General features: G+C 46.0%; 1 protein-coding gene across 2 annotated transcripts in view; it reads right to left on the bottom strand.

Moving 5' to 3' along the window:
* The window catches only part of LOC116952487 (glypican-6-like), a 159,416-nt gene continuing 139,036 nt past the window's right edge, over positions 1–20,380 (bottom strand). For both annotated transcript variants that reach the window (XM_032971873.2, XM_032971874.2), the window contains 3 exons: positions 13,533–13,663; positions 9,248–9,423; positions 1–8,612 (listed from right to left, as the gene is read on the bottom strand). In XM_032971873.2, coding sequence (XP_032827764.2) covers positions 8,365–8,612; positions 9,248–9,423; positions 13,533–13,663 — 555 coding nt within the window. In that variant the 3' untranslated portion in view covers positions 1–8,364. The remainder of the gene's footprint in view (positions 8,613–9,247; positions 9,424–13,532; positions 13,664–20,380) is intronic.

The raw sequence follows: 20,380 nt of genomic DNA on the forward strand, positions 1-20,380 counted from the left end.
TTTAAGCAGAAGAGTTTATTTTTTATTTTTTATGTTTGTTTAAAAAGTATCTACAGTCATACATTGACCATGGAATGCCTACAAATGAGCACCGCTAACTTAATCCTGCGGTACAGCTTCAGTTTTAAAGGTCAGGTTTTCTGAACTTTATAGAGTCCTGTTTTTTTAAATTTGTGAATCACGCTTTAAATTGCGGCTCAAAGGCAATAATATGCCCTCCGCCTTTCTTCGAAAACCGAAATAATTGTCACGTTCAAAATGCCTGACCTTTGAAAATTATATAAATAAATAAAAATACAGTGTTCCCCTAGCCTTCAATTAAGCGCGGACCTATGTCATCATTAATTAAGGGTAGTGAAGACGTATATTCTTAAGTATTACGGTACAATAATATTATACAGTTCTTTAATTGATTAGACACAAACATACACACACACACGAGGCTTGTTATACGCATAACACAAAAACATTCCACCAATATGAACAACCTGGATTAGTTGGATTCAAGAATGTAGAATGTGCCACTCCGTATTTTTCATCTCAAGTTGGGTCAATGGCACCTGGTATCAGTGACACAAAACATGATCGAGACAACTCTGCATTGCTTGGGCTGGGCTGGGCAGCAGACTTCGGGAAATGAAGCTTGATTATTATGGACTGTCTGCCACACAACATATAGTTTTTTTTATTCGGCCACAGTCCTGGTTTTCACGTCTGTCAATGTTTCTCTTCTGCCTTTACAAGCAACTGTCTTTGCGGCGGGTCTGTTAATTGGTAGACTTGGAAAGTTGACCTGCATCAAGGGGATTGGGAGGATTAGAGTATACAAACCACTAACCCCGTTCTAAAATCTGAAGCCAAAGGAATGTGTAAACTTTTTAATAAACACATTCCTCCCCACCGTACATCATGTGATGTTTACCAAGCAAGCAATGTGACGTTTGAATGGTGAATACTGCACTGCTAGACATTTAAATATGGTCCAGATGGAGATGGAGAAGCCTGAGAAATGGCACTCGAGAATCTGTAGCTGTGCCAAGTTGAATTCATATCGTCGAAATCTATGTCTAATTTATATGGCTGCTGCATATCGTATGACAGTTTCTGTGCCATGTTAGCAGCCCAAGTGCCACCAGCAGCCACAATTGGTCCAGGTGACTGGGCACCCAGCCATTTGGTCAGTAAGCCGGCCCTGGAATTCGGCCACTGCAGACTTGGCACAGTTTGTATCAGCAGAATACTGTTGGTAGTTTGATAGCCCGACAACTCCCAGTATCCCAGACAATCCCTGCTTCTACCACTGCCTCACCACAGCTTTGAAGCGATTCCTCTTAATTGTAGCAACGTTGCCATCCTTGTGACAGTGTGCACAGGTGGCTGTGCTGTCCACAAAACTCTTATTCACAATGAAGACATGTTCTTTGAGGCATTGATTCGTGGTTGTTGGTGGCTGGGGTTGTTAAATGATATATATCAGTTAACCGGTAATTGTTTTAAGAATTGATTCCCGATTCCGAAAGTCAGGAATAGCTCAAATCGCACGGTAGCAATCGTAAGGCACCAGCAGCAGACCTAAGTCTCCGCGTGGTACATGTGTCCTTGTTTCTCTTTTAAGATGTAAAGGTGCAGCCCTACTGACCAAACATTGTAAAATGTGGAAGTACCCACACTTTACCCCACCGCACGCGACCTGGACAGAAGCGCGGGGGGAGGGAGGAATTTAAGAAATGTGCATCCCTGTTTAAATTCCCGTGCCGGGACATGGCGTCAAACGAGCAACCTCTGGGTTGCAACGTCACGGCAGCTCCCTTCGTTTTTTATTTCAACATTTTAAATTGTTATTCATTTCAATGTGCCGTAAAACAGTTACAGTTTTAACCATTTTCCATGCGGTTATTGATCTTGAAAAATATAACAATTCAACAACCCTAGTGGGTTGTTAACATGTTTTTGGTAATCGTGGTGGCAGTGGTGGTGACAGATACAATGTATTGGTAGTGGTGACACGAGCATTGATGGTGGTGGGTTCTTGTTTACATCTTTCAAAGTACATAGAGATGTACTTACAGCTTTCTTGTCAGGTGACTTTTGTAAAAAAATGAATATAACTGAAGTTTAGCTGTGATCAGCGTTGCAAATTTGCCCAGGTTATCAAAGCAATGTTAAACTACAACTGTAGTGTATGTGGAATTTGACTTTGCTGATCTGCAGAAAGCTTGGCCTGTTATTTTAAGGAATTATTAATATCCACAGCAGATGGTTAATTTCGCGGATCTGTTAGCAGGCCAGCAATAGAGCTGTGTGTACCAATGCAGAATTTGTACCACCACAAATGGTGATACGAAGTTGTCCCTTTTCCAAATAATTTGAGGCGTCAGTGAAGCTTTACTGAGCAGAGGTAAAACTGTCACAGGCAATACACATCATTGCATATGTTATATACTTAAGTTACAATGACAGTACGATTTAAGGGTTTGTATACAGGCACAGTCATAGCACCCATGCCTTTCCCTGGTAGTGATGGTGTGAGGCTCAGCATAATGAACACTGGGCCACGAGTCGGCTTGTGCCAATCTTTGACTTCAGACCACCGAACCACTTACGGATGTTTAGCGATGAAATCCGAGTCGTCAGAAATTTCGTGAGAAACGCACAGCAGGTTCCAGCGACGGGGAGCGTGGGGGAAGCTCGCATGCACTGCTGCTTTAAAAGCCCTTCTGGGTCTGATGTCAACTCTACACTTAGCCTTGTTTAAAAAAAAACGTGTTTGTGTGTTGCTACCGCTGTGATTATCAACACCATTTCCGTTTCGATATTTTTAATATTTGGGTGGGCGTCTTAATCGAGCGGAATAACCATTTCAGCGGCAGAGAGAATACAGCAGTCAGGGTCGCCTACTGTGATAAATCCGAGACGTAACGTCTGTGGTGTGAGGGTGTGTCGGGTTCAGTGGACGATGGGGGTGCTGCTATATATATAAAATACACGAGGTTCCTCCAGGGTAGGAGCACTGAAATTTTGAATGAGGACCCTAATCTCATATTAAAACATGATGCATGCACGGTGGATGTTTTTGCATCATTGATGTGTTTCTCTGTGGCACGCTGCAGTTTTTTTTTCAAATTCCCAAGGCACATTTGCTTTCTGGAATTTTATTGTTTCAAGAAACCAAAGTTTCATAACTATAACTGACTGCTCATGGATACCCACATTCCCGGGCATTCTCCTTTAGGTTTGCGTGTTAGATTTCAACGCATTCCTTGTTGTGCTATTTACTGTCTTATTTACAGCCCACCATGGAAATCGTTACAGCGAGGGGACATGGGGTGGCCTGCATGCTGCTGCTGCCGTTGCTGATCTCTCTATTAGGGAAACAATCTTCCGGATGCAAATATTGGCATTATGTGCCGTCGTGTTCCGAGTCCTTAACAGGAGAAGGGCACCTCGATATACTCGGAGCAATTTGAAATACAATGAAGTATCTGCTTTTGGTGATGGTGGAATTTCAACCAGACCCTCGTTTCACCCATAGTATTTACTCCCATAGATACAACTGATTAGAATATATATATTTTTACCATGAATACAGCTTCGGCAAATGCAATTTTATGTGCAACTCACAAAATGCACTCATCTACATGACTGAGTTGAAATGACACTATTGAAACGTGTCATATGCCTCGTCATTCTGCAAATTCATGTTGACTGCATTCATGGTGAAAATATCTAGTGGCGTAATTAAGATATTAATGTTATAATTAATGCAAAGTTAATATGTACATAAGCTCATAATACACCATTAACATGCTTACTTAATCGTAGGCTTTGACGTGTTTAAAAAAGTGTTCTGTGTGCCTCAGCATGTGCCTACATTATAAAGTATTCACACATATATATACATAATTATATATGTGTACAAATATGGTTTTATACAGCATATAATTATATATTTATACGTAACAAAATACGTTATGTGTACAGGGTGTGTCTTTTAAAAGTGTAGCCAGGGAATATTTAATAATAAAATGTTACTTGGGGACACTCTTAAAAGTCATACCATGTATATGCCGCAAAGACGTTAATGCCTTTGCGGCATATGATTACACACATATGATTACACACGCGAACATAGGAAAATAAAAATAAGATATTCCTTAGCCGCTTATATGAGATTAAATGTGAGGCATTCATTTGTAGCCGCGCACATGTGCTTGATAGGCGTGTACCAGTGTGTGTTCAAGTCTGACTCGGGTATCGTTGCATCTGTGTGTACCCGTATATGTGTACACGCATCGTTGTGCATCTCAGAAATAAATTGGTACAATATATATGAATTGCAAAAAGTTGCATGAAACGCCTTGGTTATATTTTCGCACTTATGTTCTTAAAACGACGTGGGAAATTTTCACTTCAAGGAGGCCAAATTCACGACTTGACAAAACGGCTCGAACACATCACACCGCCGGATTGCCCCATTGTCGCGAATGGAGTCATTTCCATGAAAGTGCTCCCCATGTCACGGAAATGTCACGGATGAAGACACCCTCGACAACAAGGGAATTGTGCCTCAAGTGTTTTATACAACCGGCCCATGGAATGTGACTTCTCATCCCAAGATGCATCATTTATTCTGATGTCAAACTGTCCAACGAGTAATTCTTTCAGGCCAGGGTGAAAATTATCAAGGTGCATTCCAAATCGCGAGGCAGCACTTATACATGCGGGTATTCGGACTGAGCTAGGAGGGCTGACCCTTGGTCAAACCGCCACATGGTTATAAGTCGCACACAGATCTTGTACAGCTATATCATTCATAATACCATTTTTTGGGTTTGATCGCGTTATTATGTGTCGCAACCCTCCACCACCCGACACGGCCAATCAGTAAAAAATGTGTCACGTTAACAAAATGCCAATTAGTTACTTCTTCAACCCACTGGTGTGTTTGAAGAATGAATCCACAACATTTAGCTATATCATCTTAAGATTTTCACCATTATGCATCAGTGTCGCAGCCGAAACCTTTCAAATTTATGTCGCTGCCAATAACAACAAAGTACAGTAATAGCTAAGAATGACTGGTATGTGTGGCTCTCCTGGGTAATTGTGTAATTATTATCATATAATGTAAAATAGGTAATGATTCTCATTTGGCTCTCATGCAATTAAATAAATGGCATTGAATACAGGCTGCCTATATTTGTGTCCATTATACATTTTTCGTTCATTCCTATGAAGCCAAATATTGCCTTATGGTTGTATGACAAAAGAGCTGAATAAATGTCACTCCTACCTTAATCCAAACTCGTACACACACTCCAAACACACACTCTACATCCCTAGATTAAGTCTGCCAATACTTATTTAATTTACAAATGCGACTTCTGCGATTTAATTTCTGTTCTGCAAACCACGTTTCTTTCGCTATTGTGATACATTTATAATTCATGCAGGGCTCCGAAAAAAATCGAAAGAAATATTTGTTTAAAAAAAACGTGAACTGCATGTTCTGCATTGCGCTTGTCTAAACAATACGAAACAACAGCTGCCCTGTGGAGATGCCCACATTCACTCTCCACATGTCCTGTGTGTTTGCTAGGTTGGTACGTGTGTGTTTTTTCGTATCAAAGTGCGTCGTCCACTGTGAGGCTGGACGTTAGTCACCCTGTGGTTTCATTTGCTAAAATTGGCCGATGTTATATGGGTGCCGTGGCCCCAACGAACACCATATGAAAAGAAAACACCGACTTTCAGTGATGTAAAAAAAATATCCTCGAAAATTGTCTTTCCTTACAAAAATAATTGCTGTAACAAAGCACTGTCACCTGGTTAAATAAAAAGAAATAACGTTTTTAAGAACCCAGTAATAAGTGCGACAGTCAGGACACGCTCATTATGCCCAGCCAGTGCTCATAAGATAGAATGTTAATAAACAAACAATTTACGAAATGATTAAATGGGGAAGTGATTTGTGTAGGAACAATAAAAAAACGTAATCAATAAAAAATATTAAGTTACAAGCACGTGTTCAGCAAGGTGCAAACCTATTTCAACAGGGGCATTTTGGTGGCAGATATTTTGTTGTTTTAATGTTGTTATAATAGTCCCTTGCATTATTCTCAGATTATGAATTGAAAGAAAAAAAACCCTGCACCTCAATAACTAATGCTTATATTTAACCAAAGGCCCAGTGTCAGTGTTGGTGGATTGATATGAACCACTTTGTCCACCAATTTTCAGTGGAAAAATGGCAAAGTTTGTGGAAACCTTTTTTTTCTGCAAAACATTGGCAGAGACAGCTTTTCAGCAGGGACATAAATTAGGCCCCGGGTGCTTGTTATCAACAGGCCTGCCTTGCTAAAAACAAACATTGCTGTGCCCCACTTATAAATACTCAATTAAAACATTAAGGTCAATCATCCACACAGCCACATGGCAAATGTACACACTGACGGCGGCCCCATGCCATTTTGCCTTCGAATCGCTATTAACGGACTACCCTGCATTTTTTGCTCACAATCGTCAATCTCTGGAATTCATAAATCGCTCGTCTCTTCGAAATTTTGTTTTGTGTCAGCCAAGTTACGCACTCTGGTTAGAGCGCTCAACTCACAAGGTCGTGAGTTTTAAACCGAGTTGTGGATTGGGACAGTTAATTTGCCATAATTCCTCCATGGATGATTAAAATGTGTATCACTGTGGGTAGTTGAAAGTGGTTGTTCTATGCAAGGGATAGCCCCGACATACTAATGTGGAATTTCCCACCACTAGCTCGGGGCTGTTCGAGTCAACACGTGCCACCCCATGCTCACTTAACCAGAGAGACACTTTGATTAAAGGATTCCATAACGGTAATAATGCTATATTTTGAATGCATGATGATAGTGTTATACTTTGAATAGAAAGTTCGCCTAAGAAGAAGTCTTTGAGTGAAATCCCAACTTGCGTTTATAAATTCCAATGAAGCCGCTGCAATCACATTCCAGTTATGTATTCTTCTCTCACCTGCACATGCTGTGTGGAAGCAGAAGAGTAGAGTTACAATTCGTGATCTTGTTAGATTTAAGTCATGAGCCGGTTCTAAATGGATCACAACAATAATAATAAAACTACTTGTATTGATTATTCACAATTTAAAATATGAAAACTGTTTTTGTCAAAAATTCAAACATATTAAGAAGAGCGATCACTGTCTTATAACGTTTTGAGAGATTGTAATGCCAACATTCTTGCCCAAATGAAAATAATATTTTAAATGACAATGTGAAGTCCTCTTTAATCATCCTCACATGGGTAGCAGAACTCCTTCCTCCTTAACTAATTCTCTTGCTCATTACGAGTGAGCAACATAAAACAAAGATTCTACGTAATTTAAGTAATAAACACAAATCTGCAGGGTTTACGTCTCCCACGTGCCAAACCACTCGGTTTTCGAACATGAAAACAATACTGTACATTGATCAGACATTTCCTCGGGGGTTTTTGTTTGTTGTATTGGTCTATACCTGATCATTCGCGATATCCACAGCTCATGTGATACACGCGCTTGTATACTTTTTGTTCATTTCCAGGCCAACAGCACAATAACATTACTTTTGGAATCACAATGAAACGACATCGTACCGACAAAAGAGACCGATTAAAGTAAAGGTCTCTTAAAACATTAACTTTTAAAACGGCACAACAGCTCTGCATAGCGTAAGCTAAATAATGATACAGTTTATAAAAAGTGAGCCTTTTTTTTTAAATACCAACTTGTTCTTGACCCAATTTCCCAACACCGCTTGAGAGCACCACAGTCTCAAATGGCTTGGAACTGACTAGAGGGTAAAATCTGTCCTGCATATCAAGCTCGATTATGGCAAATATATAATTTTTCCATTCCCCAGATGCTGCCCATTATGATTTGCGACGTCTTGAAACCGCAAGCTTCATGACGGGAGCAAGCAGTGTGTGTCGTCCGTTTCACTCTGCGTCGCGTACTTTAAGTTTTAATCCGCGATCACCAGTGGCAACCAATTCACCTCTCTGTTAGAAAATAATAATCGGTGCTATCCCCTCGAATGCCTGGGTTTTCTCCAAGCACTCTGGTTTCCTCTCGCCGGGAAGATGCTCAAATTAGGAATATGCCAATTATCCTAAGCAGGGCCCTCTTGAAAACTAGTCGTGGGACACGGCGACGTTTTCCTGGGCGAATAAAGACATTATTAAAGTTGTTGATCAAGAAAAGTGGCAATACATAATTGGCAACAGTGTATGTTACAAGACATATAAACACCCACCTTGCCTGTACTTACAATCCACACGCACCCACGCGCACACACATGCGCGCACGCACGCACAGCACCCTTATATCTCATTCCTTCATCCCCTTGCGCAGAGCCAGGCGGCCACTGGCGGCAAGAGCAGCACGAAAAGCCGGCCGCCCGGCGATAACGTCAACAGGGCCGTCGCCATCGTCGCCGCCGCTCCCGTCGCTGACGATGACGACGACGACGATGAGAGGCGAGGAACATTCTTCTGAGAGCCCGGGCTCTCGGTTCCCGACGACTCGAAGTCCGGCGAGCATGGCTCCTCCATGCAGCCGCTTCCAGAGCCGCTGCTGTCATCGCCTACGCACGCAAAAAAGACGAAGATTCCCCACGGCGCGTTGACAGACTCTTGGGGCAAGTGCCGTTATCGAGGAGCACCGATGAAGGAGAGCATGGCACGTGAGGGGGTGGGTAGCCAGCACCACGCCTGGCTGCTTTTGTCTCCCCAGTGGCGATGTTTACACACCGCACCAAGGGCAGGCCCAGGACAGTTTCAGATAAACATCACTGATGTTGGCCGGAGTCACCAGGTTCATCGCGCCGCGCGCTAACCACTGCACTACCGCTTCCCCCACTACGCACACACAGACAAAGATCCCCCGTGTAACCTGAGCAGACTAGGAGCAAGTGCTGTTTGCTACGCACACACAGACTGACAAAGATCCCCGCTCCCCCCCCCTTCCGTATAGCCTCGCCGAACATCATTTGTAGTAAACACGAGGGAGCTCACCGCGGGCCTCAGAATCAGAATTTGTATTTATATTGGAAAAATCCGATGGGCTATGAAGCTCTTCTCCAAAAGAGGTCCAGTGGTTTTCACAGATGTCCGTTAGACGTCTGGACTCGTTGGCGGGCGCCGCTACTCAAGAGGGGTCGGGCGAGGTGCGAGAGTCGCGCGGCCAGCGGCGCCACAGACCCACACGGCGGGGCCTCACCGTTGTCCTGGAAGTCGACGTCGTTGCCGCTGTAGGCGTTCCTCAGACGGTTGGTCGCGACGCGCAGCGCCATGATGTGCTGCCGCACCAGCGCCGACGGCCTCGTGATGTCCACCTCCACCTCCGGGTTGTTGATCTGGTTCGCCAGCCCGTCCATCATCACGTCCGGCAGGTAGCTGGGGAAACAACACGGCGGGCATCACGCCGTCACCGGGCGACAGGGGTCACGCGCCGCGCTAGCGCTCGTTCCTCGCGGCAAGAAGCGCGCTGCGGTTCGTACCGCAGCGCGCTAAACCGGCCCGCCCCCCCCCCCCCCCCCCCAACATGTATAAATATACAGTACATGGACAAAAAGACAAAGATTCCCCGTATAGTCTGAACAGACTGTTGGTGCAAGTGCTGTTAGCGAGCACCTATGATGACCGACACGGCACACGAAGGGGGTGGGTGGCCAGCAACACGCTCAACCGCCTTTGCCTCCCCAGTGGCGATGTTTTTACACTTCGCACCAGGTACTCATTTGTGGCCGAGTCTACCTCGGGGAGGCCCAGGACCGGTTGAGATAAATCGTCACTGTTGTTGATGGCCATGAGCGGGAATCGAACTCGCATCACCGGGTTCGTCATGCAGCGCGCTAACCGCTACACCGCCGCTTCCCACAGTACATGGACAACACCCGCACAAACTCACGTGCTTGTACACATGCACATAATAATGCACTCGAAAAGATGAACACTACACGAACATCGCCCACATAACCTTTAGACTGTTGGGGCTAGTGCTGTTTGTGAGCACTTACCAAGGCCCACTTAGCACGTGGCACCATGCCCGGCCACCTTTATCTTCCCAGTGCTTATATTTTACACGCTGAGCCGGTTCATCAGTGAACGTTGAGTTGACCTAGGGGAGGCCCAGTACAGAAGTACTGATACCACTTGCAAATGATGCAAGCCGTGGCCGGTAATCAAAATCAGGTCGCTGGGCTCATAGTGCAGTGCACTGACCTTTGCACTACCACTCCCCCTCCCCCAACACACACAGACACACACGTACGTCCATACACGCTCACACATGCATGCACGCACACACGCGTCATTACGCCGGCAAACATGCGCATGCAAAGACAAAGTTCCCCGTGTAGCCTTAACAGCCTGTTGGGGCAAGTGCTGTTAGCGAGCACCTATGAAGGCCGGAACAACACACAAGGAGGTGGGTGGCCAGCACCACGCCCGACCACCTTTGTCTCCCTAGTGGTGATGTTTACACACTGCAACAGGTACTCATTTGAGGCTGAGTCGACCGAGGGGAGGCCCAGGACCGGTTCAGATAATCGTAACTGCCGTTGGCCGTGAGCGGGACTCAAACTCAGGTCGACGGGTTCGTAGCGCAGTGCGCTGACCGCTACACTCCACCGCTCCACACAAACATGCACTCACAGACACACACACAACGTACAAACGCACGAAATGCAAACGCACAACCAGCCCATGAAAACTCAGTCAATTACGACGGACGCCCCCCGTATCGATTTGAGAAATAAACGTTGCGAGACAGCGCGCCTCCAACGTCTCCACCACCCCCCTCTCCTGACCCCCCCCCCCCCCGCCAGCCGTCCATCGACCCGTCCAAGCATATTTTTCCAATTTTCCAAGGGGTCGTTGGATCGTAAAACTTTTGGGGAATCAATTGTAATGGCACATTCGAAATTACACGCCGCGGTAACGGGCTGGAACAAGCGAGCAGCGGGTTGTGGAGCGAGGGCGACGTGGAGTTAGTGTAGGGGGCGGGGGGGGGCTGAGTATTGAACGCACTGGGGAGGTGAAGCCTACAGAGACTTTACCCGGACCCAATTTCATAATTTATTTGCGCGATAATCAATTTAGGAGTCTGTGTGTGTGTGTGGGTCTTTGATTTTTTCTTTTTTACATAATTTATATCGGGGAGGGGGTGGGTAAGATGAGTGAGTTGATTGTTGATGGTCCCCGCCCTGTCGCTAATGATTGCAAACACACAAACACACACGGATACAGTGAGGGAAAAAAAGTATTTGATCCCCTGCTGATTTTGTACGTTTGACCACTGACAAAGAAATGATCAGTCTATAATTTTAATGGTAGGTTTATTTGAACAGTGAGAGACAGAATAGCAGCAAAAAAAATCCAGAAAAACGCATGTCAAAAATGTTATAAATTGATTTGCATTTTAATGAGAGAAATAAGTATTTGACCCCCTCTCAATCAGAAAGATTTCTGGCTCCCAGGTGCTGCTGAGATTAGGAGCATACTCTTAAAGGGAGTGCTCCTAATCTCAGCTTGTTACCTGTATAAAAGGCACCTGCCCACAGAAGCAATCAATCAGATTCCAAACTCTCCACCATGGCCAAGACCAAAGAGCTCTCCAAGGATGTCAGGGACAAGATTGTAGACCTACACAAGGCTGGAATGGGCTATAAGACCATTGCCAAGCAGCTTGGTGAGAAGGTGACAACAGTTGGTGCGATTATTCGCAAATGGAAGAAACAAAAGAACTGTCAATCTCCGTCGGCCTGGGACTCCATGCAAGATCTCACCTCGTGGAGTTGCAATGATCATGAGAACGGTGAGGAATCAGCCCAGAACTACACAGGAGGATCTTGTCAATGATCTCAAGAAAGCTGGGACCATAGTCACCAAGAAAACAATTGGTAACACACTACGCCGTGAAGGACTGAAATCCTGCAGCGCCCGCAAGGTCCCCCTGCTCAAGAAAGCACATATACATGCCCGTCTGAAGTTTGCCAATGAACATCTGAATGATTCAGAGGACAACTGGGTGAAAGTGTTGTGGTCAGATGAGACCAAAATGGAGCTCTTTGGCATCAACTCAACTCGCCGTGTTTGGAGGAGGAGCAATGCTGCCTATGACCCCAAGAACACCATCCCCACCGTCAAACATGGAGGTGGAAACATTATGCTTTGGGGGTGTTTTTCTGCTAAGGGGACAGGACAATTTCACCGCATCAAAGGGACGATGGACGGGGCCATGTACCGTCAAATCTTGGGTGAGAACCTCCTTCTCTCAGCCAGGGCATTGAAAATGGGTCGTGGATAGGTATTCCAGCATGACAATGACCCAAAACACACGGCCAAGGCAACAAAGGAGTGGCTCATGAAGAAGCACATTAAGGTCCTGGAGTGGCCTAGCCAGTCTCCAGACCTTAATCCCATATAAAATCTGTGGAGGGAGCTGAAGGTTCGAGTTGCCAAACGTCAGCCTCGAAACCTTAATGACTTGGAGAAGATCTGCAAAGAGGAGTAAGACAAAATCCCTCCTGAGATGTGTGCAAACCTGGTGGCCAACTACAAGAAACGTCTGACCTCTGTGATTGCCAACAAGGGTTTTGCCACCAAGTACTAAGTCATGTTTTGCAGAGGGGTCAAATACTTATTCCCCTTATTAAAATGCCAATCAATTTATAACATTTTTGACATGCGTGTTTCTGGATTTTTTTGTTTTTATTCTGTCTCTCACTGTTCAAATAAACCTACCATTAAAATTATACACTGATCATTTCTTTGTCAGTGGGTAAACGTACAAAATCAGCAGGGGATCAAATACTTTTTTCCCTCACTGTACACACAGACACACACAGACACACACAGAACCATCCCCGCCCAAGCACAGTTCTGAGCGCTGTCATATAAAATGTCAGTTCGACGGCCGTGCGACAAACACTCCGAGGGACAAACGGCCGTGTCACCTCGCGTGGACAAGCGATGTCAGAATTAGTTCTGCGACGTCATCTACAGTGGCAGACCTTAATCCTGCCCCAGAAAGCAATCTGTCTTCTCTTCCAAAGCGGTTCATGTCGCCAGGGTCAATGCCAACAACGGCGGCACGCACGACCGCCCCACCGCGCCTCTCCTGGTCAAGACCCCGCAGCTGTTGCACAGTCGACACCCGACCTCCACGAACGGCGCCATCTGCCCCCAGGTCGAACAGTCTCCTCATCCTCATCATCGCGACCCGCAATGCTTCACTGCTCTATTCTGCCGCCAAATTCCCGGCTGCCTCCGCGTGCGCCCGCACTCAAACTCAAGCTTTGCGGTAACGGGGACACTGCTCCCGGCATCAAACGCCCGTCTTTTAACAACCGGGAGTCTCTCGCCCATCCTCTTTGTTTCATCGCTTTGATTCCAGCGCACTTTCAATTGTTGACCTTTGGTACACACAAAGTATCCCACAAACAGATATCTACAACTGTTCCGAGCGGACGAGCGATCGGAGGGGGGGTGGTGGTGCTCACCGCCCGCGCATCTGTCCGTTCCAACACTTGTCATCGACGAGGCCGGCCGCGTGCTCCTCAGAGCACACGGCGTAGGGGAGCGTCGCCCAGAACGACCTGGCTTGCCGCAGCCGCTCCTTCACGTCCACCACCTACGGGGGGAGGGGCAGGCCCGAGGGGGGAAGCGGCGAGAGTGAGGCGGCAGCGCTGGAAAGTAGTCACGATTCCTGGGCGCTCGGGAGGTCGCGAACCACGACACGGCCGGTTGCCCACGTGCATAGACACACACACACAGGAGTGGAAACATACATGTCTGGATAGCGCTGGACACAAGGGTCAATATCTGTTGAATCGAGCTTCAGTTTGGGGTTGTAACGATACATTTATTCATCAATTAAAATCTCTCCTCACGCTCACAACGCATGTACCGATCAATTGTTTACTGTTTATAAAAAAATATTGGATGCAAATAATTTGCAAGCGTTTCCTTTGGCTTAAATCAATGAACGAAATAGAAACACGCTGGCATACGCGACAGGCCGTACGGGGCGACGGTACGAAGCGCAGAGTTCAAACCAGATAGTAAGAATCAGACGATCCCCAGTAAACATACTTTTTGAATGGAATTGAGGGGCAACACTGGAAAACTTCATAATCCACAAAGTGTCATTCTCCACAAGCCAGGATTTTGTTGAGATTAGACGGATTATGTGGATACAGAATTATTTTTTATTAAGTTCATTGTCTGGGCCATCTGTGGGGTAAGGATACAATGAAAATGATCAAACGTGGATTGTAACGTGTGCCAATGAAGCCAGAATGAGTTTATGAAACAATACATATTTATATGTGTGTGCGTGTGTGGGTTATTCCAGTTTTCCAGGACACACACCCTCAATTGTAACCTTGAATCGCGGCAATGCATAGAATCATCACAGGGGGAAAAGGAAATGGGGAGGTCATCACACGTCCAACCACTGAATAGACCAGAGACTTACTCAATGTGCATATGAATACAGTGATAACAAAAACAATGTGTCGATCCACTGCCAAAGGAAATGTCCTTCACTCCATGTCAGACACGGCAGATGTTTTCACCGTACTGCACCAACGCTGGCCATTGCGGGTGAGGAGGTGGGTGGTGGGGAGCGGTGGCGCAACGGTTAGCGCTACGCTGCGCTACGAACCCAGCTACCCCAGTTCGATTCCTGCTCCCGGCCAACACCGGTGACGATTAGTTGAACCGGCCATGGGCATCCCCTAGGTCGACTCAGCCTCAAATGAGTACCCGGTGCGGTGTGTAAAAACATCGCCACTGGGGAGACAAAGGCGGTCGGGCGTGGTGCTGGCCACCCACCCCCTAGTGTGCCGTTCCGGCCTTCATAGGTGCTGCTCGCTAACAGCACTTGCCCCAACAGCCTGTTAAGGCTACACGGGGGCTCTTTGTCTTTTCTGGGCCGGTTCATATATCACTGCCACTGATGGTAGCTGTGGCTGGGACTCGAACTCAGGTTGCCGAGTTATTTGACACAACTGCTCCACTTCTCCCCTCCTCCCGTTGTACGTGCGTACATACAAATATATCCAGTACATGTCAATAAAGTTTAACCATATTTTCATCATTTACGGGCAACGCTCAACTCTGTGTATTCTGTATGGTCATTTCACTTGCAGTTCCATTCGACACATCTCCCAGTCTGTTTACATACCGGTCCAACAATCGCCCTCAATCCATGTTGACGATTCTGTATTTTAAAAATAATGTCAACTTGTAATGCACAGCACAGTATTGGCACCAACAATTGCCCAAGCTCTGCGGGCCTCCATATATTCAGGTGATGTCGGCCACTGAATGATTGCTTACATTTTTAAGGTAATTTTCCTGAGTCAACTACTGCAAAGGAATGTTTATTTTCAATTAATAATGTACTGCGCATTTTTATAATCTTAGCTCTTTTGGTAAAGTCACGTTGAAGGGAAACAATAAAATAATAAAATATATATAAAACAATAAAATTCTCACGACGTTTCGACCATAACACAAACGGTCATCATCAGGTGTGAAAACCAACGGCAATAAACATTCTTTCAAATTCTTTCAAATGTTTCTTGCCGTTGGTTTTCACACCTGATGATGACCGTTTGTGTTATGGTCGAAACGTCGTGAGAATTTTATTGTTTTATATATATTTTATTATTTATTGTTTCCCTTCAACGTGACTTTACCGAAAGAGCTAAGAATATGAATTACTGCAGTCACGAAAGCTTTAAATCAAAATTGTACTGCACATTATTAATTGTTCAGTCGTTGCGCACTGCCTTCGATTTCTTCTGCAACGCGAAGTAGTTTTTTGCTCTGATTTATGTTTAATTAATTATTGTACTTTATTTTACATTTTGGTTTTTGTCATTTTGGTGGACCCCCCGCCCCGCCAGGTGCCCCTTACAAATGACACTCTCCCTTGTCTTTTGAGTTCTCACTTGCTTAAGCAAAATAAACTTGACGATTGGTGGCTAAACACAAACTTGGCACAGGCTTGCATTTGCCGGAATTTTGAACAGGTTCAGCTACACCCCTCAAAGGCTTTGCGGCTACTTGAATGGGCAAATTCGCCATGGTGGGCGAGATGTTAACTACCTCGCCTGGTACACAGGAGGTCGTGGGTTCGATCCCGACCCTGACGCCTGCTGCTGTATATTCGGAGCTTGCGTGTCTCTCTCCCCGTGGACGCGTGTTTTATTTCTCCGGGTCCTTCGGTATTCCCCTCCACATGTGGACTCAACGTGCATTTGGAGTGTTTGGCTGCTATAAATTTCCACACGATAAGCCACTTCATTGAGCTATCATTTGTTGCCCGGTCGCTTCTCGAAAAGAGCTACGTAGCTCAGTGGGCCTTAGCTGGTAAAATAAAAATAGTTTATAAATTCAGCACGGAGCCAGACTCTTGGGCATGGCGCTCAGTGGCACGCCATTATTTAACAGATGCACGATTTAATTAATCCGAGGATGGGAATGAGTTTAACTGAAGCACCATCCGATTGGGGCAACTGTAGCCCATGACACAGTAATTTCAAAATCAAATTATGCTCGCCGCTGATGGACTGCAATGCTCGCGTTCGTTAAGCCGTTTGGTAATTGCGCTGAAAGCGGGATGAGTGTTTGTGTTTAAATTCAGCATTTCCGCCATTTACCTTGCCTGGTGGGTTTGCGTGGAAGGGGTTTGTGCGTTTTGTCTTCTGCACGGGTATTGCAGTGGTCATCATTGTAACCATCGCTGTCATCGGCAGCAGCAGCAGCAGCATCATCACAAGCAGTAGCATCAGCATGATCAGCAGCAGCATCATCATCATTGGCAACATCACCATCAGCAGCAGCATCGCCATCAGCAGCAACATCATCACTAGCAGTAGCATCGTAATCAGAATCAGCATCATCATCACTCGCAGTAGCATCATCAGCAGCAGTAGCATTGTCAGGAGCAGCAGCATCATAATCATCATCAGCAGCATCATCATCCATCACTAGCAGTCGCATCATCAAGAACAGCATTAGCGGCAGCAGCAGCAGCATCACTAGCACCAGCATTATCATCAGGAGCAGCATCATCACTAGCACCAGCATTATTATCATCATCAGCAGCAGCTTCACTAGCACCAGCATTATCATCAGCAGCAGAAGAAGAATAATCGGCAAGAGCAATCATGATCAGCAGATTCAGAATTAGCAGCAACATCATCATCATCGGCAGCAGCATTATCATTCTCGAAATTACCCACGGTAATTCAATATATGTAGCAAGTATAAATATTTGATTGAGAAAAAGTCAGAATTTCTACGAAATTAAGAGAAGTCCCAAACTGCATGTATTGGAAAGAGCCAGGGCAGCTGTAAGTGTGGGTTTAATGCCCCACGATTCCTCCTTCGAAGCCTCAGGTACATCAGCTGGATCTGGAAGCCGGAGAGCAAATTGGCCAAGTGATTCAATACCCCAGCGAGCAAAGTCAAATGTGCACATACAGCATCGCGTTGATATTAAACTGACCCATCACATCTTCATGTCAGTGCAATTTATATTGTCAAATACAGCTTTGGCCCATAATTTAGACAAAATACAGCCATTTCACATGGAGATTCAGAGAGATCTATCTTATAGCATTGCAAACTGCTGGGACACGTGCTTTTAGAAGCTCTTATCAGATTATTTTGGTTCTATAAATGTCCAAATGATGGTCCACTTTGTTGAGCTATCATTTGTGGCCAGGTTGCTTCTGAATAGTAAGTTCATACCTCAGTGGGCTTTGCCTGGCAGGATGGAGATGGTTTAGTGTTTTGTATGTGTTTGTGTTTGTGTGATTAGTTCACCTTTCTTGTACTTTGCACTCCTATCGCGTTTGTGAACTGTTTGTTGTTGTAACGTTCTTACCTTCCCTTACTGGACATCTGTGAAAAAGAGCTTTATGGCTCATCGGATTCCTCCATTATAAATACATATTCTGATTCTGTACCAGTGGAACAGTTCGTTCGCACACTTGCGCTGTGGATCTGCCCACTTGAGTTTCACTCCCAGCCACGGCTAACGTCAATGGTGGTTGACATGGGAACCCGTCCTGGGCATCATCGCCATTCACCAACCGGCACCGTCCAGCGTGGTGAAGTATGGTCCAACAACTCCCATGACTGATACGACACGGGGGAGCCTTCACTGATGGCGATGCCAGTTTCGCGTCTACATCCACATTTGAATTTGTCTCTCTCATTCGATGTCCCAAGCTAAGCAGGTACTTGAGCCTGGATAGTCCTCGGTTGGCAGACCACAGTGCCTAACAGGTGTTACAGGCTGAGGTGCTATCTGGTGGGCAGCAGAGGGCAGTGCAAAACAAATGCGAATTGTTGCACTGTGCGTCTATGGCTCCCTGCCTTCACCAACCCGGTCCTGACCAGCATAAAGTATGGTCAAATAACCCTCACGGTCCGCACAGCATGAGGAGGCCCTCGTCCAGCAATGGATTGCTCTGTACACACAACAACGATCTTTTACCAAACACGATGACCGCATTGGCGTTACATCGCGGCGGCGGTGATGTTGTCGGTGATGGCGGTGGTGGCGATGGTTGTTTAAGAAGTCGTGGGTGGGGCGATCGGAGCACTTATTGGGCAAACGCGGGGAGGTGAACATGAAATTCCACTCGGGCTGTCAATGTCGGCATCAATCTCACTGGGACGACGGTTCGGGGGCATAAATCAGCAAATCGATGAAAACACAAAAGCAACTCTCGTCCATCTCTATTAAAATAAATCACACTTGTTTTGCAATCTGTGCTCGCGGTAAAAATAAAATGTCTCGTTTTTTTTTACTGCCTGCAAATTTTTACGGACGATTGGCAACCTCCTGCCATGGCAGAAAAAAAACAGCAGACCGGAGCGGGAAAAAAATTAATTCCCGCGTTCCAATAAACGCCGGTAAAGTATGAACGGTAAAGTATGAACAGTGCGCTTTGAAAACCTTCCCCAAGTGGGCCGAGTGCTTAATGAAGGAAAATAAGATTTCTCTCGGGGGGCTTGTACAACGGCGCTCTTTAAAGGGACGGCGTAAAGCGGTACAACAGCGGCTGCTGTTGCAAACCGAAGCGTGCAGTTCCCGCACGTGCCACACACACACACATACACGATGCGTTGTCTCTCTCACCGTGTCGCAACCCAATTTGTGCGATTGCCCGTCATCGTTTTTCAACTCGTGATATGAGAATATCATTCGTAAACTCTACCAGTGCAGCTCATCACACCCCGCGTGTTGGGAGAATGGCACCTGGAAGCGGATCTCAGAACTACTTCTGAAATATCACCAAGTTACCACGAATCCACGCGAAGGGCAGCACTTCCCTGGACACCTTGCTCCAAAGAGATGTGCTCATGTCATGCCAGTCAAACGTATTTGATAAGATTCTCACAGATTTAATGTAATCAAATTAAGTGAAAGCCAAATTTAACAACGACGATTCATATGTTGTGCAGTCATTGGTGACCAGGCTGAGGCCATCGAACTCACTACACTCGAGCACCCAGCTTAATCAGAGGCAGCTGCCCGGGTTCAAACCCAGGGGTCAAGCTGGATGCCAACTCAACACTCTGACTTCTGCATCCCTTGACCACACGGAGAGCGCGAGCGTGCGTTACCCAACATTTTAAACACGTTAGATTAAAAACAAGAACTTAACTTTAACCATCAAGAAAGCAACTCAATGATGTTTCGCCCAGCTGTGGTCTCATCCACGACAGCATGAGCGTTGACAACAATTCGTAGCCGAGCGCGACTCACTAACGAGCCTGAAGCAGGGGGAAACTCACCGCCTGTCCCCCCCTTCCTGCCAACCAATCGCTTACACACCAGCCTTGTAGCGTGACCTCGTTGAAAAACTTGATCGAATGTTTTAACGCCAATTAGAACGAGTAACGATACGGTTAAATATTGTACTGACATTTTTTACTTAATAATTTAGAAAGAGGGCTGAGCCTTCAGCAGAGGGGGTGGGGGCGGGGGCGGGGGGGGGGGGGCTCAGCCCTCCAAAGCTCCCTGGATGCTCCCGGGCTGTCAAAATGTTAATGTTGGAGTTCAAATCCTGGTCATGGGACAACTCAACTCATCATCTCTTCAGGGTAGATAAAACCGACGCGCCACTGTGCGGGAAGCCACCAGTGGATGACCTACGGAGATAACCATTATATTCCGTGCATGTAGAGTGGCGTTTGCATGAATGCCTCAGCATCGCAAAGCACCTTACATCTCACATCAACCATTCGAAGGGGGACCCCCCCCCCCCCCCCTGCAGTGGCAGCTGTCCCTGGTGCAGCGCAAGTTGACTCAGCACCG

Source organism: Petromyzon marinus, chromosome 47, assembly GCF_048934315.1.
Source record: "Petromyzon marinus isolate PM22_M1 ecotype Great Lakes invasive population chromosome 47, UKy_Petmar_22M1.pri1.0, whole genome shotgun sequence".
Classification (NCBI taxonomy): domain Eukaryota; kingdom Metazoa; phylum Chordata; class Hyperoartia; order Petromyzontiformes; family Petromyzontidae; genus Petromyzon; species Petromyzon marinus.